General features: G+C 50.1%; 1 protein-coding gene across 7 annotated transcripts in view; it reads left to right on the plus strand.

Moving 5' to 3' along the window:
• The window catches only part of RPTOR (regulatory associated protein of MTOR complex 1), a 249,291-nt gene that overhangs the window by 218,148 nt on the left and 11,291 nt on the right, over positions 1 to 19,852 (plus strand). For 5 of the 7 annotated variants that reach the window (XM_059731959.1, XM_059731963.1, XM_059731958.1 and 2 more), the window contains 6 exons: positions 1,404 to 1,509; positions 4,559 to 4,673; positions 5,309 to 5,433; positions 6,910 to 7,014; positions 11,325 to 11,372; positions 18,421 to 18,527. In XM_059731959.1, coding sequence (XP_059587942.1) covers positions 1,404 to 1,509; positions 4,559 to 4,673; positions 5,309 to 5,433; positions 6,910 to 7,014; positions 11,325 to 11,372; positions 18,421 to 18,527 — 606 coding nt within the window. The remainder of the gene's footprint in view (positions 1 to 1,403; positions 1,510 to 4,558; positions 4,674 to 5,308; positions 5,434 to 6,909; positions 7,015 to 11,324; positions 11,373 to 18,420; positions 18,528 to 19,852) is intronic. The other 2 variants (XM_059731961.1, XM_006270638.4) reach the window with 1 other exon arrangement.

Genomic DNA, 19,852 nt, shown 5'->3' on the forward strand with positions numbered 1-19,852 from the left:
TGGCTGGTACGTTTACAACGGAGGGAATTTCTAGTGCTTGCCGCAGAGGACCTTTCCGGTGTCATTAAACGAGCTTTAGCTTATATGACTAGGCAAAAATGCCCACGTGGGCTTTGTGGGGCATCGCTTTATCTTGGAGTGCTCCCTTTGGCACTGTCTGTACTCGGCCTGCCTCAGTATCCCTTCAGTGACTATCATCCTGGGCAGAAACCGCTGGCGGTGCTGGAGCCTGCAGGATCCACACTGGGCTCCACGGGCTCTTTGCTCTGAGGAGGTTTGCTGGGACGGCAGCCCTGCTCGGCCTCTGAGTTCAGGCACAGTCCGTCCTAGCAAAGAAGTACTTTGGCTGCTTTGCTTGTTCTGCTGAGGGCGCTGGTGTAAGTCCTAAGAGCCAGAGTCCTGCATCTTCACCAGGGCTTTTGCTGGCATAAAAATGTCTCCAAGTATCACGGGTCTGAGCAGCATTACTGTACAGGCAAAAATTCCTAATGTAGACCTGCGCACGCCTGAAGGATGCCTGAAGGACTTCTGACCCTTTTGCGGGAACGCTCCTGCCAGCGAGGCTGATTATGCAGCTCTTACTTTAAATGACTCCTTAGTCCTGTTGCACCGTAGAGCTTCTCAGCATGGGCAGCCCTCTTCAGCGGGGCACAGATCTAGCGGCGAGATGGGTCTGGGTGCACCTTCCTTCAGGGTCACAGATTGAAGGATGTGTGTAAACGAGACGAGGCAGCACAGGCGTACTGGGGCTGCCACCTGTGATGTTCTGGTACAGGAAACTAAAAACAACCCTCCTCTTCCAGCAAATGCTGCTGCATTCATCACCTGCACATCTTGGAGACTCAGAACTAAAAGATGTAGACCTCTTGTCCACTCTAGTCACTGAAAGGAAGATTTTAATAGTGTTTTTCATTTTGTGCCTTGGCAAAAGCCACGTTTTATTGTTATACCTTGTTCTGAAGTGTTATGTTTTTCAGCTGAAAGGCACTATGGAAAATAAGCTGTATTGTAGTTAAACAGGAAAAGTCACAGGAATGGCCGTGAGAGTAAAGTGGGTTCACAGCGGTGACTGCGGTGCTGTAGGACAGCGCGGTGACCAACCATTTAAATGCACATGCCTCTTTAAGAACTTTGCCTGCCTGAGTCTGGAGTCTAGAAAGAAATCAGAATAAAGGACACCAGCTGAAGGGAATGGGAAGGGGAAGGGATTGCGCACGAGGCAAAGATTTAGGTTAGGTTTAGATTCCGGTCTGTGAATCACATGGCTCCATGACTTCTTCCCGCTCACTGCCAGCAGGCAAACGGGGTTGCACATGCTGGGGGATTTCTGGTTCCGGCTGGAGTCCTTAACTTGGGGTGTGACATTGATGCCTCAGACTAATGAGAGTGTTAATGTGTTAAAGATTCCAGAAGAGCACGACTTGGAGAGCCAGATCCGCAAGGAGAGAGAGTGGCGGTTTCTCCGCAACGCCCGTGTCAGGAAGCAAGCGCAGAAGATCATCCAGAAAGGTGAGCACTCTGCCTTCTAGGCAGCTTCTCCTGTCCAGCACCTCGAGCACTGGAACCTGTGTGGGCTCAGAGAGGGACTCCACGCTCTCCTGTGATACTCTTAATGAACAATAAACAGCAAGGCACTGTCAGGCCACGTGTTTAGCAAGTCAGTGGACGCTGTCACAGGTGTTGGTGGAAGGAATGTGAAAGATTTTCCTAAGGGGGACTTGCCTTTCTGCTTAGAGGGCCCCATTTCTGCTCAAGGGAGAGACCTGCTTGTGATTGCTCTAGACATTTCTCCTTCAACTTTGACCATCTCCATGCAGTTTTATCATCCAGGCAGTGCAGTGAGGCAAGCCTCACTGGACCAGCCCCAGCCGGATGCCAGTTCACGCAACCTGTGCAGCCCACAAGGGAGGAGAAGGAGTAAGAGAGCCGATGGTTTTGAGGGAGCAGCAGACAACCAGCCATAAGATCCTGTTTCCCCACTCGTGGGAAAGTTTGCAGAGTTTGGTGCACGGGCTCACTCCAAAGCTTTGGGTCTGCCGGCCAACAGCTGAGCTTTTCAGCTGCTCAGCCAATTGGGGATGGCACGTCTATGAGTGCCAAAGCATCCAGCAGAAAATCAATAATTCAGAGGCCCTTAGCAGATGCTATTGATTTACCATTTTGGCTTTTCCACCTTGTCCTGTAAAGTTCTGATGGATATTGTAGGTTACGTTTTCAAAGGGCTAGAAGACGGGGCACGACGGGATACACATCGGCACTCCCACCTGCCCGAAAGGACGCAGCCAGCGTCTGAGCCGTGTCAGAGGCCGTTAGGCTTGCCAGCCATGCCAGATCAGCTTGTTTTGCAGAGTTGAGTGATGTGTCCTCCTCCTCCTGTTCAGCAAGTCTCTAAATGACTCCAGCGTTCCCCCGCTCCACTGAGCTCCATAAATGATTGTTTACTCCTCATATCCCGTTACATTTCTTTAGCACTTTTATGTACAGTCTCATTTACACTTACAGCTTTCCTTCTAATATGCCTCGGGTTCATGTTTCATTAGCATGGATATTCAGTGCTCTGCTGAAAGCTAATCTTGCTTATTTATAACTCTTTATGCATTTACAAGGCAGCAGCCAGGCTGGGTTTTTTTCTTTAATAGAGGAATGCATTCAAATTCATCAGAGTAGCCAGCGAGTAGTAGGGATTGGATCTGTGTCATTGCCGTACGCTGCTGTTCTCATGCTGTTGAGACTGCGGCGTTCAAGAAAAGCTCTCACCAGAAAGCAAGGAGGCTTGGGCGTTTTCCCTTTTGTGGCATGTTAAGACACCAGACGGCTGGGGCTTGGTCTCTCACGTGCAGCTCCGTCCCCGGAAGCCTGGCCGAATCAGGCTCCACAAGGGATGGCGTGGCGTCATCCCAGGGCCGAGTATCTAAACCAGGACTGTAACTAGGGACTGGGGCCAGGGGACTCCTTTGAATATGGATGGTGCAAAGGAGGGCAGGTTGCATGATTGTGCAGTGGAGCTAAAGCTTTCTGCAGACAGGGTTACAGTTTGGCCACTTACTTTAAAAGTGAAACAGATATATCAATAGATACCATGATCAGGAGCCCAGTAAAGCTAAAGATGAAATGATCCATCAAGTAAAGGAAGCTTGTCACAGTAGGCCGGGTAAAATATTTGGGGTCGATCTGAAGTGAGACCACGTTTGTTTGTTTGTTTTTTAATTATTTTGTCAAAAATCTTCACGCTTCCTGTCCTCTTAGGCCAAGACGAGCGTTTTTCCTTTTTCCATTTGGCCACCAAAAGGCCAGATCCATTATTTGTCCAGTGACAGCTTTGTCTGTGCCGTCTGCCAAGTCCCTACCCAAGAGTCTGCATTTCTCTTGTGGCCTTTGATGGCAGTGGACACCTGAAGGCCAGTGAGATTTACCTGCTCGAATTGGCTAAAGATTTGGAGTCTTGCTTTCTTAATTATTTAGCTTTTCAGGACCGCAAGTGTTTCCATGGTGGCATCTAACACCTTACAACACTTGTAATCAAACTGAGGCGTCAGACTGGAGAATAGTCTCACGCTCTGCAACTCCGCCTGCGAAAACGCAACCCGTGTGACACGAGCATCGGACTTCACACACCCGAGCCCAGGGCATTTAAAACCTGACGTATGAAAAATCAGTTTGGGCTTTTGTGAACATTTCCCATGAGAATAAATACCATTGATAGACAAGATGCACTGACACCGTTCACGAGAATGAAGACATTGCTGATTTTATTGAGGCTTGCGGTCTCGGTATCCCTCATTATTGCGGTGTCAGAAAGGATACGCGCCCGTGGCTTGAGATGTGGGCTGAATGTACAGACACCCAGGTCACTAGCTAGCCTGCTTCCCGCTGACATCACTGTCTGGTGCAGAAAAGCTTTCATCAAATTTAGAGTTTGTAAGACGTGCCGGGCAGCAGTTGCAGGAGTGTCAGACAGCAAGAAGGACAGTGTCGCTCTCACCCTAACACAGGAAATGAGAACCCTGCGGGCTGGAGAGCGCTGACGGCTAAGCTCCAGCCTCACTTCTCACCTACCTGAAGACTATATGGCACTTCCCCCTCACCTTCCCCCAACTCCGGGTGAGATGGAGAAAGAAAAGCTTCAGCCCCAAATGATCAGTCTGGGGAAAGGATCAGGTTTTAGGTCTCTAGGCAGCATGACAAGAGCAACAGGTTCTGCTTCAGGGAGCGGTCACCTGAAACTCGTGTTTATTATGAGGTACCGTAAACACGAGCAGAAACGTTGCTCCACACAAGCAGATAGGAGTCCCAGAGACTCCTGATCAGCAGTTGGTGGAGTTAGTTAAAGACAGTTTTCGAAGGCAGAGCATGATGGGCTTGGCTTGTGCCAGTTGAGAGTGAGGAGTGCTTGAGAGGCAGAACCAGGGAAATGGTAACGGGTGAACTTTAGAAGGACACGGATGGAGAAAGCCTGACCCAGGGAGTCCCCAGGAGGGCAAGGGTGATATCCTTCTAGCATAGTTTCATTTCAGGGACCGAATCTGATTTTATTGCTGTTCCCCTCCGTTTCCCCCAGGTATTTCACGGCTAGACGATCAAATCTTCCTGAACAGGAATCCGGGTGTCCCCTCCGTGGTGAAGTTCCACCCCTTCACGCCGTGCATAGCAGTAGCTGACAAAGACAGCATCTGGTAAGAGCCTGTTTGGGATTTTCAAGGATTGGCTGCCACGTGGTGACCAGACATGTAAGGACTCTCCGCCAGGACGATGTAGCACAAAGCAGTACGCACCGTGTATTGGAGGCGTTAGCTCTCATCTGCCTCCCCACCTGCACCCATCGTCATTCCCCTTCCGGCTCAGCCGGACAGGGCAGGCCTCCTTCCAGAGCCTGTTTGTATTGATGCAAGCACTGTGCGGAGCAACATGCAAACGGGGGCCTGGAGGGTCTGAGCATGTTGCCCCTGTAGCATCTGAGCACAGAGGCCTCCTGTCCGTAGATGAGTGCAGACTTCGGTGGTTTTCAAGTCTGTCTCTGTCCTGTATTAATCAAATAGAAGCTGCCCTCTTCTTGTGTTGGTAGGTGGAGAAGCCTCGTTACAACTAGATTTGCAGTGGGCACTTATAATAGTAATCTTATTACTTCCTCTGCAGAAGCTAGAGATGTTATGGAAAGTTATTAATAAAATGACACTGAACACTCTCAGGAGAAAACCAAGTTTAATTTGTGTCCAGTGTGTATAATCTTCTGTACCACTGTAATAGGAAGAGCTGCTTTTTTAATGGCTTGTGCAGGGAGCCAAGATCTGACCTGGTCTTTTTTTTTCAGTTTTTGGGATTGGGAGAAAGGGGAGAAGCTGGACTATTTCCACAATGGGAACCCTCGCTACACCAGGATCACAGCGATGGAGTACCTGAATGGCCAAGACTGTTCTCTGCTCCTGACAGCCACAGGTGAGCCCAGCCCCTGTCACCAACAGCCCTGGGACAGGAGGGAGGAGTCGTGCTCTGTGTGCGTACGGTGTATGTAGGAAGCTCTGAGCCCTCTCCTCTCTCTTAAGGGTCTGGCTCCAGCACACTCCCGCTACCTTTGGTCCCCATGGGAGTTGCAGCCTGGACAGGGCATCTCTGGGCAGCTGTTCTTGTCCAGCACACGCAGACACTCTTAAATACGAAAATCACTTCTGTGGTTGTTTCTAGTTGAACACAAGATGCTATGAACACATTGTGAGACTCTCTTTTCAGTAGAAAGCAGGGTAAATTTGCACCTTATAGGCTAACCAAAGTAAATACAAGTATTTTGTGGGCTGAAGCTTGTGCTACACGCACATACACACCCCCCTACCTTGGTCAGTCTGTAAGGTGCAAATCTACCTTGCCTTCTGCTTGACTTCAGACTAACACAGCTAACTACATCTCACTGTTTTTGGTCACTGTTACAGCTGGGTCATTACATAGCTTTGAGTCCTCACTTAACAGTAATAAATCATGGTACCATCTTCCTGCATAGGTGACCCAGTTTTTTAGCTGCAATTTATTGGGGTAAAAGGTTAGTGTTTATGACAGAGAAAAAGACTATGCTGCACACGTGGTGTCAATGGTCACAGGCTGCTACTAGCATAGGTTTCGTTATAGAGTGGACAGGGCCTTCGTATATATATATTTAAATGAAACTTCTGAAATGGTTCTGAATTTTTCTGCAAATCCCTTGCTCATGCCTGATGGCAAACCTAAGAGGAACAGTACTGTCATCTGCCCTGTAACGTCCTGCAGGGGAGAACGAGGTGCTGCTTTTCCTATTCATCAGCTGTGAGTAGGACTTATTTCTAACAGGGCTCCGGTCTGAACCTGTTAGTTTACAGGTTTTCTAGTGCTTTTCAAATGTAGCACTCAAGTGTTGCAGTTAAGGAATGAGGGAGTGGGGTTGTGAGGCCTCTAGGACATTTTTCTTACAAAATACAGCTTCTTAGCACTGAAGTTTCATTGTTGTGGAGCAAAATAAGACTCGATGCTTCTGAGAGGCTGGCTCTTGTTACAGCATCTCTCTCCGGTTATTTGGTAATTAAGAGTACTTTTGGTGTTCAGCATAGCTAGCAAAGAAGGTATCAGTGACCTCGAGAAAATGAAATGGTTTGAGGAGAAGAAACTACAGGTAATTCCAGGTGTTTGCTGATGGGAAGTGCAAGTGCAGTCCCCAGTGGTGCAAAACTGAGGTGACATGGGCACATGGTTAGAGCGCAGAAGAAGCTTAACAAAAAGGAGGAGAGATTGCTGACAAAGTGGCCAGAAGCTCAGATGACACTTCCCATCTAAGAGTCTGCAGCCACAATGCCAGTGTCTTTCTCCTCACCAGCTGCTCTGGGGTACTGAGTGACGCCTGTCTCAGCCGTTGCGTTGCCTCTTGTTCTGTTTTCCATGCTCTTCGTCAAGATGACGGCGCCATCAGAGTGTGGAAGAACTTTGCCGACCTGGAGAAGAATCCCGAGATGGTGACAGCCTGGCAGGGCTTGTCGGACATGCTGCCGACCACGCGAGGTGGGTGTGTGCTGGATTCCCATCTGTGGGCAGAAATAACTTGCCACGGTGGGGCTTCTTCTAGGGATGGGTAAAGTGAAACAGGTTGCTCTGCTTCAGCCTTCAGTAACATCCTTGTTAACAGTCTCTGTGCCTTGTGGATGACCTCTTACCGAGTTGTGGTGAGGAGTTTCTCTTCTACTTGTTTCCCCCAACTCTCCCATGAAAAAAATCCTCACGAGCTCTCCTGAATGAGCACAGCTCCAGCAGCCAGGCTGGGAGGGAGGGAGGGCAGTGCTGTACCAGGGTAATAGAGGGCAGGCCGTGGCCTCTTTCTAATTGTGCTTCCGAGGAGAGACCTGTCCTACAAGGGTGTACTGAACACTTACCTACTCCGAACTGGTGGTTATTTCTCCCCCACTTTGGGGTTGATAAATAGCTCTCTTCTTTCTTCTCCTTGGATTGGCTGCTCACCCTTCGCACGGCTTTGCATGTGGCACCTGTGACTTCAGTTAGCTTGCGGTTCCTTGTTTAGCACTTCCTCCTGCCATTTACTCTGGGTCGAGCTGTGATGGAGGAACATGTCATCTAAATGGCATAGGTACAGGATGGGGTTGCAGGGGGACTGACACTTCTGGGGTCCTTAAGGCGGACGAGGCGGATGATGTGAAAAGAGCACCTCCCCGTCCAGCCATGCCTCAGTGCTGAAACCAGGAGGCGGGGTGGAGGGACTGTGGATTCTGTTTTAGGCTATGGAAGAGGGGAGATATTCTGTCTTTCCCAGCCTGGGAATGCACCAGTGCTCTGAGAGTGATTCTCCACTGCCTGAATTCTTCCAATCAAGACTGATTTACGGATCAGTAATAAGAGGTGTGACGTGGGACTTGCCGGGGAAGTTCTCTCCCCAGTGCCCTGCAGGAAATCAGATTTTACAACCACCCAATGTGAACTGGGCCTTAAAGCATGACAGCTGTCATTTCTGAGCCTGCCCCGGCACTCCTCGGCTTGTACATGCACTGCCTCATCCAGGGCAGACCCGGGGCCTCTTCCTGAGCACCGCGCAGCCTGCCGCTGGCATCGTAGCCAAAAACGAGCGTTTGTTGTCATTCAGCTCCACGTTGCACTATTGCACATGCATGTAATGGATTGCAAACTGCTGGGAGTTAGCAGCATGCTGAGAAAACTGCAGTGGCTGAAACCTGCTTTTGGCAGGGTGCTCAATAAAAGCAGGAAGAAGCCAGTGGTTTGCTCTCAGCTGTTAAGTGTCTGGATCTGTGCTCCTCCTCCGTGCAGAGGAGGGCACCAAGCAGGCATCTTTCTAGCCCTGTTCAGTTAGTGTCTTTCTCTCTTGCCACCGTCGGGCTTTGTGGGAGGTGTTGATTAATCCTGTCTCTCTCTGGACTCAGGCTTTCACTTCCACCTCTCTGGTAACAACTGGCATCCAGAAATCCTCCAAGGCTCCCATTGTCTTCTGCTTCTCGCTGCATTATCTGCAGTGCTCGGAGGAGATGCTAACACATGCAACCCGCGTAGTCCCATTGTGTCTCTCCCAGCACCTACCTGCATCTTAATCAGGACAGGGCATTTGCTGCCTGCCCCGCACCGCACTTTCCACTTTGCACAGACTTTGGTGCAGCAGTTTGACATCACGGAGCAGGTGATGCACTGAGGTAAGGGCTATTTAGCTGCAGGAGTCAGGTGGCTGTGCTGGGGAAGGCGGCGCTGCTGCGGCTTCTGTGTCCTTTTCCCCTGCGCCTCTCTTCACACCCTCTCCTTTCCACGTGGCTTTACCCCACCTAGATCTGGTATTCTTTGCCATTCACCTTGGGGAGTGATTAGACAGGATGCAGAAGAAGAGAAGCACAGATGTCTTTGTGGAGAGAAAAAAATAAATTCACTCACTTCAAAAGAGGAGAGCGAAATACATCCCCTTGGAAATGAGATTCTCGGCTGAAGTGCTGGCTTTTGTTGCAGAGACCATGGTTACAGCCCAGCACACAGCCTTAAAACACCTGACGTTCCTTTGAAGCCATTGTGCTCACCAGTGCTTTGCACATTGCTTCCTCCTTTCTTTCTCTGCTGAGGATGTTTACATGGAGGCGGGCGCTTTGTTGGAGTCGAGCTGCTCCCCTTGTTAATTTATGGTTTTTCTCTCCCTCCCTCCCCACTCCCGGTGTCATCCCTGTCTCTGTGATTTCATAGACTTCTTGACAGCACCCGGGATGCTGGCTTTGGGGAATAAGCGTCAGACTGTTAAGAAACACATTGGCTCTCCACGTGGATTTTCTCATTGGGGAATAGCAGGCTGCAGCGGGGTAGGACTGACGCACCAAATGCAGAATAGAGGGACAGGCTGCGTCCCACCGTTGTGAAAAACATCAGCAGGTTGTCTAAGAGTTGGGAGACCACGGCTGCCGCTCAGTACCTCTCATCACACTCCTTCATGTCTGTCAGCTTCTTGCCAGCCAGAGATGCTGGAGCCTGTCCAGATTAAGGCTTCGTTTACTCCAGGAAGTTGTACCCATTTAACTGAAATGGTTTAGGAAGCCATTTTGAGGCCATGTCTGCATGCGACATTCATCCTTAGACAAATCATTTTAATACTGACAAGTCAAGAAGCACTGAATCCTTATACGGAGGCTCTCGTTCAGCAGTCAAGTGAGCTCTGTTGTCCATACCTTCATCAGCTTTTGAGAGTCCGTGTAGGAAAGGCCTGCGTTAAACTGGAGCAGACCTCTGCGATGGGGGCTCTTGAATCCCAGCGTAAGCTCTACCAAACCAAAGCTATCTGACCAAGGGTTGCTCCAGTTTGGTTTCACACTTTGGATTAAAACAGTGCCAGTTTCTTTTGTGGACAAGCCCCACGCCCCCGGCTGGAGAAGGCGGTAGAAGTCATGCTGTTAGAAGTTTAATGTTTTGAAGCCTGCAAAAATGAGATCTGCAAGCACAAAACTCTGCAGAGCTGAAGGAAACCTCTAAGAGCATTTTCTTGAGCAGCGCTGGATTGGCATCAACTCAAATTGATACAAGTTTGGGGTCCCAGTGCAAGAGGCTTCAGGGTTCATGTAGTTACTATAAAAGCAGAGTGGTTTTGTGAATGGCTTGAGATCCCAGGGCTGTCAGGCGTGTGTGCAGCGCAGTGCAGCGCAGCGCAGTGCAGTGCAGTGCCTGCCGACAGGTTTGCGTACGAGAGGCCTGTTTGGAGGAACTCAGAACGGGCTCTTTCTGAATGCATCACCCCACTGCTCGGCTCCATCTCTGGAGGCAAGAGATTATGTCAGCGCTTCCCCTGAGCGAAGTCGCACTGGCTACCCGGTCCTCCAAGACACATGCACATGGGGGAATTGGGGAATGAACAAATAAGCAGAACCTCCAGTCTCAGCTCTTCTAAACCCCTCAGGCTCTCAAACGTGGAGGAGAAGGGAGACAGGATCAGCTGCCCTGGATCCTCCAGAGGCTACCTGCTCCTGTGTGACCTTCCAGCCTTGTCAACTGCATGAGTCTTCGTTGCCTTCCTTTGTCCAGCTTGGGAAAGAGAACCAGTGTCATTCGCAAAAGAGGGTCTGGATCAGACCTTCCCGTCCCCAGACTAGCTAGATCTCTTCCTGAACACCTGGGCATTCGCATGACAAAAATAAGCCGGGGTCTCGGCATGAACTTAAATGCAGCATGTCCCTGCAACAGTGCCGCTACCCTGCAGTTTCTCTCACTCTCCAGGTTTGATGATGGCCTGAAACTACACCATTCCTATGGCTAATTCCCTACTTATGAGCTACTTAGACAGAGCATCTGTAAACCGTTCGCACACCCTGTCTGCTCATTAGCAGTCCATTGAAGGATGGGGCAGGAGAGCACGTTATGCTGCCGTACAGCAGCACTAACTGCACAAAGTGCGAGCCTTTAATGACAAAATCTTGGTGTTCTGTGATATACACAGATGTTTGTGCCATGGGTCATTTAGACCTTCATTTGTCACTCCCCAGCGAGATGCATTTCACTTAGTCCAAAGAGCAGAAGCATAAAAAGGATCGAGAGAGTCTCCAGATTCGGGAAGAAGCTTACCAATCAAATTTGTGGTGTTGTCAGGCAGACCGGCCTTTTATGTCCTACTTAGCAAGCCCCACTGTTAATAGCTTCCCAGGAAAAGGCTGCTGTGGCTCAAGCCGAAATGCCGCCTTTTCCCAGGGCAGAGGCACGTGCTCCGCTTGGTGTTGCTTCTTCTGTCTCGTGTGTTCTTCCCTTTGCTTTTCTAATCCTTTTTTAAATATTTGTTTTGCTTGGCTGACCAACTTACCCTTGGCATCAACCCCTTAATCCCTGTCTTCTCACAGGTCTGGCCCGAAGGGTTTCAATCTATCTTGACAGAAGTAAGCAGGGAGGTGAGTGCTTTCTTTCCTCTTACCTATGACCAGCCGGGTTGGGGAGGACTGCCTTGTCCCAGTCGCTCTTTGTTTTAATTTTGTCTGGTGTCCATGTGAATGTTCGCTGGGTCTCTTTGGTTCCTGGAAGGCTTTGCTGCTTCTGCCCATCCCATCCCTTGCCTGGTATACGTGTCTGTAATGAGAGATGGAAAGTGCCATGAAAGGTGCCAGGTGCTGTATGGGCATGGGGCAGGAGCTTATTCTAATGGGACTCGTTAAGATCATGTTCTCTGCAGTTTGGGGCCGTTTTGCAGTGAGGGGACACGCGGGTGGTCTGTTGGGATGGATATAGGATCGTTCCAACCTGTGCTTGGATCAGAGAGTAGGAAGGGCAGTTTCCAAATGGCAGCAACATAAAGCCATCAAACCAATATGATCTTTATTGTCACTGATTTATCTTTCACATGGGTATCCTATCAAATCTGTATGGGGAAGTGAGTGGTCAGTGCATCTTTTATACCGGGCTCTGGCTAGAGGCTTATTCCTTTGGCTAATACACATCTGGTAACCTTTAGCCTTTATGGGAAAGGGTAGGTAAGTCTGGTCTGTGGCTGCAGGAGCAGGGCATGTGCTGCATCTGTGGCACCGTTGGATTCGTACCTCCTCGGTTTCTGCTAAGGAGACGGATGGCTTGCTTGTCAGGGCACCTGTACGCGCGTGTGTATGTATGTGCATGTAAGCTGATACAGTCGGCTTGGGCTGTTCATCAATTATTAATATTCACTAGCTGATAAGGGCTTGACTGTGTCTGTAGTGATTAGTAGAACAAAGGTGATCGCATTGGGTTGTGTGATTCAGCGCTCTTTAATTAGGGGACTTGCTCTCCCGCTGGCTGTTCAGATACAAAGCGAGGGGATCAGACTTTGCCGAGTTGATGTGTTCCTATTAGCATCCAGGCTTTGCGTTTCCCTGGGAATTTGCCGGCAAATCAGAAAGGCTAAAATTAGAGAGACAGGGTTGAAAGGAATTCCCCATTCAATCAACTGGGCATCGGAGCAGTTTAAGGAAACACCAGACACTCCCGCGCAGGATCAATACTGATAATGCTAAGCAAGCACTGCCGTGTCCAGAGCACACAAATATGTGTGAATCAATAGAGACATTCGCCAGCGCTGAGGTCCCAGGCATTCTCCTAATGAAAAATGCAGCAGGGATTTTCCTCTCCCTGTCCCCTGTCGGCGAAGGAGTTCGCAAGAGCGTTCAAGTTTAACCATTTGTCACTTGGCCAAAGCATCGGCTCCTTCCAGAACAGACGCATCCGTTACCCTGCCAAAGCAGGGTTTCATGGAATTGCACTTATTTATTCATTCAGTTGCTACGCTGCCCTTTCCGACAAAGGCCAGAGCTGCTTACAATAATTGGACAGAATAACTTATAAAACAGGAGTGTGCCTGTGGGCTTCCATGTGAGGAGAGGCTAGGCCTATTCAGTTTAGAAGAGAGATGCTTGAGGGGGTACATGAGAAGGGCTCACGAAATACTAAATAGTGAAGAGAATGGGAATAGGAAGCTATTCTTTACTATCTCTCGCAATGCAAGAGTGAGGGGTCATAAAATGAAACTGGGAGGTGGTAAGTTTAAAACGAGCAAAAGGACATTTTTTCCGCAGCGTGGCTTTAGCGTGGAAGTCATGGCCCCGAGATGTTGTGAGAGCTGAGAGTTTAGGCAAATGCAGAAAGGGATTGGACACGTTCTCGGAGGAAAGGGGCATCGGTAGCTATTGATCATGGGAGTTACGGGGATAGTCTCTTAATCAGGACTTCCTCGGTCTTAAATGCTGGATGCTGCAAGTGGGTGTGCAACAGGAAAAAAACCCTGGTTGTACCCAGTTCACTCCCTTTCAGCGTCTGCCGCCGTGACGCCGGGGACCGGGCAGGACGGACTACGGTCTGATCCAGTAACAGCAGTTCTTGCATTCTCGTACTACAGTGAATTCCCAAAGCGCGGCGTGCTGGCGATTTGCAGATTTCAGTTATTTGCATTCTTTCTCCTAGGACAAGCACGCGTGTGCTGTCTGCTCGGTTAAATTTCACCTCGCTCTGCCCGTAGCGGCTTTTGCCTTGTTCCAGTTACCGCAGAAGCTGACGTTAGGAAAAGGAATGCAAAGATCAGTTAATCAGCTCATGCAAAGATGTCTGCTCACACCAGGCCATTTATCATAATGCTTCAAATTAAGAAACATTTTTGCAGTATGGCAAGCGCTCACACGTGGCTTTTTGCTGTTTTAAACTAATAAGCATGTTCCCCTTTTTAAGGTAACCGTTACATATTTCCTGTCATTAGCCCCTGTATCGCCCTAATTGGATCGCTCATGGAGAGGCTTGCAGAAAGAGCTGATTTTGCTGCGTGGGGTGCTCCTGGTGGTTAGGCGCTGGCATGTGGTCGCCTGTAACAGCGCAAGGAGCGTTTGAACAGCAGTTGACGTGATTTCCAATTTCCTCGCCAGCGAGCCTCGTAGGGCAGACAGAAACCCACGCCTGGAGGGGCTGGTGGTGCCGTGCCCCCCCACGGTGGCGATCGGGCCGGCTGTTTCTCGGGCGCAGGGGAGGGCCGGCTGTTTTTATCGCTCCCCGTGCTGTTTACCAGCGTAGTCTGCTTGCTTGCATCGTTGTGTTGGAAAGGAAGCCTGTGCAGTCGCAGGAATCTACGCAGTCACAGGTGACTGCCCCGAGTCCCAGCATCACAGGCTGTTGGCAGCTAGGGAATGAACCCCGCGAGGAGCCGTGTACATGCACGAAGACCCGGACGCCCTGTGCCGAGAGCGTGCTCCCTTGGGGAGGGAAGGGGAGAAGGCTGGCATGGAGAAACTTTCCTGTCTGCCTGCCCCCTCCCCGTCTCTGTTAGTTCTGCTATATAAATGCATGTGCTTTCTCCTGCCTCGCTGAGGTCTCTTCTGTTCAGACCACGCAGCAGACAATGACACGTGCTTCCAGCCCCATCCCTCCTTCCTGCACTCCCCATGCTCCCTAAACAAAAACCTTGAAATCTCAGACCCTGCCAGAGCAGGAGCGCGGTCTCCCGGGGCCTCACTCTGCCTTTTAATAACGCTGACACTTACTGTGGCAGAAAACGAGCAGGCTGGATCGGGAGGAGAGGGGGGCGGCAGCTGAGATGCTGTCGTGATTTTCGAGCTCACACAGGTAGCGGAGGGGGATTCGGAAGGGGACGCGTGGACTGGGGTGTCCTGGCCGTGCGGTGGGAAAGCCTGCAGCAAAGGGGCTGCTTGTCCCAACGTGGAGGGACCCGTTGGGGCCAGGTGCTGAGCTAAAAGCCAGAGGAGTCCAACAGGGAGAGAGGGAGGTGGAAGTGAATCCCAGCATCTCTCCAGGGCTGGTGCTGGCTCTTCTGGGGAGAGAGCGCTAGAGAGAAGCACTGTCAATAAGGTCAGGGCCTTTATGGAAATGCACTAATTAGAGGAGCTGAGCTCCAGGACCAGGCCTTTGGGCTCTTTGGAGGACGTTCCCAGAGGGCTCGTTTCCTTTCTTGCTGCCTGCCCTGCTCCGCATGGAAAGGGTGCCCAGCCTGGGAGCACATTTGCAGAGCAAGGGACCGCAGCCCTCCTGCTGCTGCCTGGAAATTGAGAGACACGCACCTCTGCCGAACCAAGGGGCCTGCGCTGAAAAGATCAGCTGTGCGAGGCTGCGAGGTTTTTATATCGTGGTCCACGACGGCATTTCCAAACTAATCAAAATGCCAAGTACAGGTTGGCCACGTTCCAGCAATGATAAAAATAAGTGCACGCACTTGGAATGCAGCTGCTTCCAGCTCTGGCATTATTTATTGAAATTTAAACAGGGAACTATCCCATTGAGACAAATATCTGATTTGCAAGGGGAATCCTGCAGAGAACAGCCATAGAAAGTTACAGCTTCAAGAACAGTTGTTGATATGCATCGCCTATATATCATTTCCATCATGCAGAACTGCTAGTACTTGTGCTAAAGGCTCAACTAAAACCCTTTCTCAAATTGTTTTCCTGGGCTGTGGAAGATTTGTTATCCAAGAATGAAGGATCCCTGGTAGGGAAGACGTAGTCTCAATTAATGGTGTGTTAAGGGGACGCTGTCGTCAGGTTTGTGATCCTGAAATGTGGAGGTATTTAGAAGTGCCACAGTCGTAATTACCAGCCTTTGTCATGGTGCATATATCATAGCTTTCCCTCATTGTCAGGCCCGTTCTCATGAGCAAGCGGGAACGTGGATGGTGACATATAAGAGGATCCTGCTCGGGGGCTCTTTTATCAAGCAAGATGTGTCCGGTATATCTTGCCTCCTCCCTAGGGCAGAGATTGTCAACCAGGGCACCGTGGCGCTCTGGGGTGCCTTGAGATGCTTTCAGGGGTGCCAGGCACTGAAAGCACTGTCAGGTATACAAACCCCGGCTGCAGGATAAATCCTGAGTTTTCAAAGAGGAATCCATAGGGTTAAAATGTTCCCGCCTGCTGTGGTCTCTCTGAGTCCTTTGCAACCAAAGAATCACTCTAGTATTTTTCCTTAATCAGAAAATGAGGGGAAACCAAGAGCTGGTGTTTGCTGAGGGAAGTCTTGAGTCTATTGAGAGGTGCCTCGAGTCTGTCGAGAGGTTCCTTGAGTCTGAAAAGGTTGAGGACCGCCGTTCGGGAGCAAAGCCATGGGTCAGCAGAGCAGGCAACCAGCCTGTCCGCCCCGCGAGCCAAAATGCAGCGAGGTGGACCTCCCTTCACTCTAGCATCTTGGAGTTTTCTTGTAATGAAAAAAGACTTCTCTTGCCCCTGCTTTTGAATAACTTGGATTTCTGCACGAGACCTGCAGTAGCATCGGTCCCTCGGCTGTTTATTCAACCCCAGTCTAATTTCTCATTTGGTATTTGCTAGCTGCAGCCTGCTTTCTTTCCCTAATAGCCCCTCACCTTGAAAGGGGTTGGAAACGTGTCATCTGAGCCTCTTTTATCTCACCCATTGTTCTTGTCATCTGCTGCAGCCCCGCGAGGCTGAAGGTGAGATTTCCCAGGGTGTAATGTATTCCTCGTATCCAACATATGGGCAGCCGCTGGTGACGAGCGGCTTAGCGGTTTTCAGGTTGAAGGTCTGAGGCTGTTCTAAGTCTCTCATCGAGGAGAATGCGGAGATCTCCCCTTGACTCTGTTTGTATGCAGCAGATACTGTCTTCTCTCTCATGCATGGGTCGTTTGGGGCAACGTGCGAGCCATGTGTCTGATGTTAACGAGCCCCCCTTGCATCAGATGAGGTAAAAAGGGCATTTCCCCCTCTTGTGAGAGAGGGCAGGGCGGGCAAGCTAGCGCGTAGGTCATTCGTGCTGCGGTTATTGAAATCCTTGAGATCCAGCGCTCTTCCTCGTGGAACGGAGCTGCCAGGCATCACAGTGAGGGAGGGTCCTGAAAGCTAATTTGGACTAGCAGCGAATACAGCGTGTGCCCGTGGGACTCTGCAGTCCTGCCTCATGCTGCGCTGCCTTGGAAGGCAGCAGGCTCTTCTCGGTAAAATGGCATCTCCTCCAGCTGCGTGACGCAGCCCTTCCGAGCTCACCTTCCACCCTTCTTCCTCTCCCAAAGCCCTTCGTGAGGGTTGTTGGTTGTAGCCGTCGTGGTCTAAGGACACAGGCAGGCGAGGCGCTTCGGGTAGATGTCATACCTTTTATAAGACCAACTAAATAGTTGGAAAAAAGTTCTTTGCAAGCTTTCGGGCACAGAGAGAGTGTCCCAGTGCCCGAAGAAGGGTGCTTGTGCCAGAAAGCTTGCAAAAAACTTCTTTCCAGCTATTTAGTTGGTCTAATAAAAGATACCACATCTACCCAAAGAACCTTGCTTTCATAAGAGTGAATTCCCTCTTTCCACCATGTAAATTCTCCCCAGCCCCTGCATGTCTCGTATGAGAGACGCTGTCTTCTGGGCTCCTCGCGCTCCGCACCTTGTGCCGGGAGAGCCCAGTGATGGCTGGAAGGAGCGAGCTCTTCACGGTGACCTGGGGATGAGCGGATCAAGCCGTGGTGCCGTGGCACCAGGCCGGGCCCTCTGCACTGATGTTCTCCTGGGCCTTCTCTGCAGTGGAAAATCTTCAGTCTCCAGGTGGTTTGGGGATTATGGCTGATGATTATATTGAAGAAAATGATTGTCTTCAAACTGGGGAACATAACTAGAAAATTGGGAGCTTCAAAGCTGCCTAACAGAGCTTTGCCTACTTAACTCCATCAGTGATGGTAATGGCAGTATCCATCTCAGGCCTGCCAGGTTTATCTTGTCACATGGGCCATAAACGGGATGACAAATGAAAACGCTTTGGAGGTGCTTATCATCTAAATCACTGCCGGCTTGTTTGCTTAGGATCTCTAGCAGCCCTTGGAGTTGCCAGGCAATCTGAAGTAACAATCAGTTTGACTCACAAGATGAAGATAGGAGCTATCAGCTTAACTGCAGAGTCCTGACTCCTGCAGTAGGATGAAAGACAGACTGTCAATTAATGTCAGCTGATCTCCTGAACCCAGAGCATGCGGGAGATCAGGAGGGGGCTTGGATGGCAGGGCGGGGATGTAGGTCTGCGTCCGCCCAAAGCGGGGTCGCCCCATCATCTGTAAAGCAGGTTGGCTCTTAGCATCTCCTCTGTTAGGGTGGGACTACAAAAACCAACCGTATCCATGTCCTTGCCATTCCCGTCTGCTCAAGACATCCTTTAACATCGTGGTCTTATAGGATGAGGGATAATTTATTATGGCTCCCTTACGGTCCCACAGTAGCATCCCATCTTGACCCAGGAGTGCTGGGTGCTAAAGGGGTGAGAGCTTATGTCGGCCAGAGCATTTCTAGCCCAAGAAGTGAAGGACCTAGCTGTAGGAACAGATGGCTTGGCCCACTTGGCAAGGAGCATGGAGGTATGTCTGTGTAGCACTAGCCTGTTTGGACACGCTGATGTGTCGGACAGTTTAGAATTGCAAAACCGGGTCTTTGGTTGCGTTCAGCTCTGGCCGTGCACATGCAGAGAATAATTTTCCTGGCCTCTCTGTGTTTTGTCGTAGGAGCAGGAATGGTAGTGGACTGGGAGCAGGAAACTGGGCTTCTCATGACGTCGGGAGATGTGCGGATTATCCGGATCTGGGACACAGACAGAGAAATGAAAGTCCAGGTAACATCTGCGCACGTTTCTCCGCTGCTAGCAGGACCTCTGGAGCTAGGCACCAGGGAGCATGTTTCTGGGGGACATCATGCATTGCACTAGCACCTGCAGCCAGAGGTTCTCAGATCGGGCTCTGTGGAAAGCCGATGGATCTCACGGTGCTGGCTCTCCTTTCCTGCCACATCACAAGGCAGCTAAAACCGTGTGAATGCTTCCTTACATATTGCAGTGCCTTTCCTTGTCGGCAGTTGCCATTGCTATTCTGCTGAATGACAGGCAGTTGGATGTGGGAGGTGGAGGGGTTTGGGCATTGCAAAATAGCGGGGAGGGAGCGGGAATGGGCTTTCCTGCATCAGGACATTGGAGTGACATGTCTGTGACCCATGTTCTGGCCTGGTGAGCAGAGTTGGGAGTCGCTGCCAGGTCCGCAGCAGAGAAGTGCAGCTCAGCAGAGAATTTTGCCCGGTGCTTGACGGTCACTGATAACGAAGCATTAAAAATGCTTCTGGTTTTGCAGATGACTGCACAGCACTCGCCCGTACCCAGGCAGTTCCCTTTCACACCTGCTCAACTCGCTGTTTCAGAATTACGGGATTCCCATTGCTTTCATCCCACTCCAGTGCATCTCACCTCAGACAGAGCGCTTGGATGTGGCAGCACTCTAACCACTCGTCTCTTTTCATTTCAAATAAATGGGGAGAAAGTGTAAGCATTCGTGTCAGTTGTGATTGAATTAAGCTGATATTTAAGCAGTGCGAGGAGAAGCAGCAGCCTGGCAAAAATAAAGTCACCATGCCAGGGAAGATGAAGACACATCTCCAAAGATTTTAGGAATTAATTACCTCTGGATGAGCATTAATTACGACACTTTGACCCTGCAATGCAGCATAATTAAGCCTATGCTAATCTTAATTATTTTCAAATATTATTTTATCTGCATAAATTAGAGAACATCAGAAAGCAGTAGGGTGAAAATCTTTTAAATTAGAATGATTAATGATTGTACTGAGAGCATCTTAAAGCATTGTGTTTCTTTGTTTAAAAAAGGCACAAAGTGGTTTTGCTGAAATTCTGATGATCAGAAGTTTGTGACTTAGTCGCACTGCCACGCTGACAGGCGGTACGGAGAGTAGTGGAGCTGGGAGAACCAGGCTAATAAAGATGCTTTCCTACCCTTTGAACTGCTGAAAGAATACGTCTGGGGGCAGACCAGCGGTCGCCGTGCAACAAGGACTTCCTTTCCTCTCTCTCCAAATGCCCCCGCTGCAGAGATGAGAATTGGGATGCGAGAGACATAGGTCGTTAGCTTTCTAAAGGCAGCCTCCCAAAGAGAG

Source organism: Alligator mississippiensis, chromosome 8 (assembly GCF_030867095.1).
Source record: "Alligator mississippiensis isolate rAllMis1 chromosome 8, rAllMis1, whole genome shotgun sequence".
NCBI lineage: Eukaryota > Metazoa > Chordata > Crocodylia > Alligatoridae > Alligator > Alligator mississippiensis.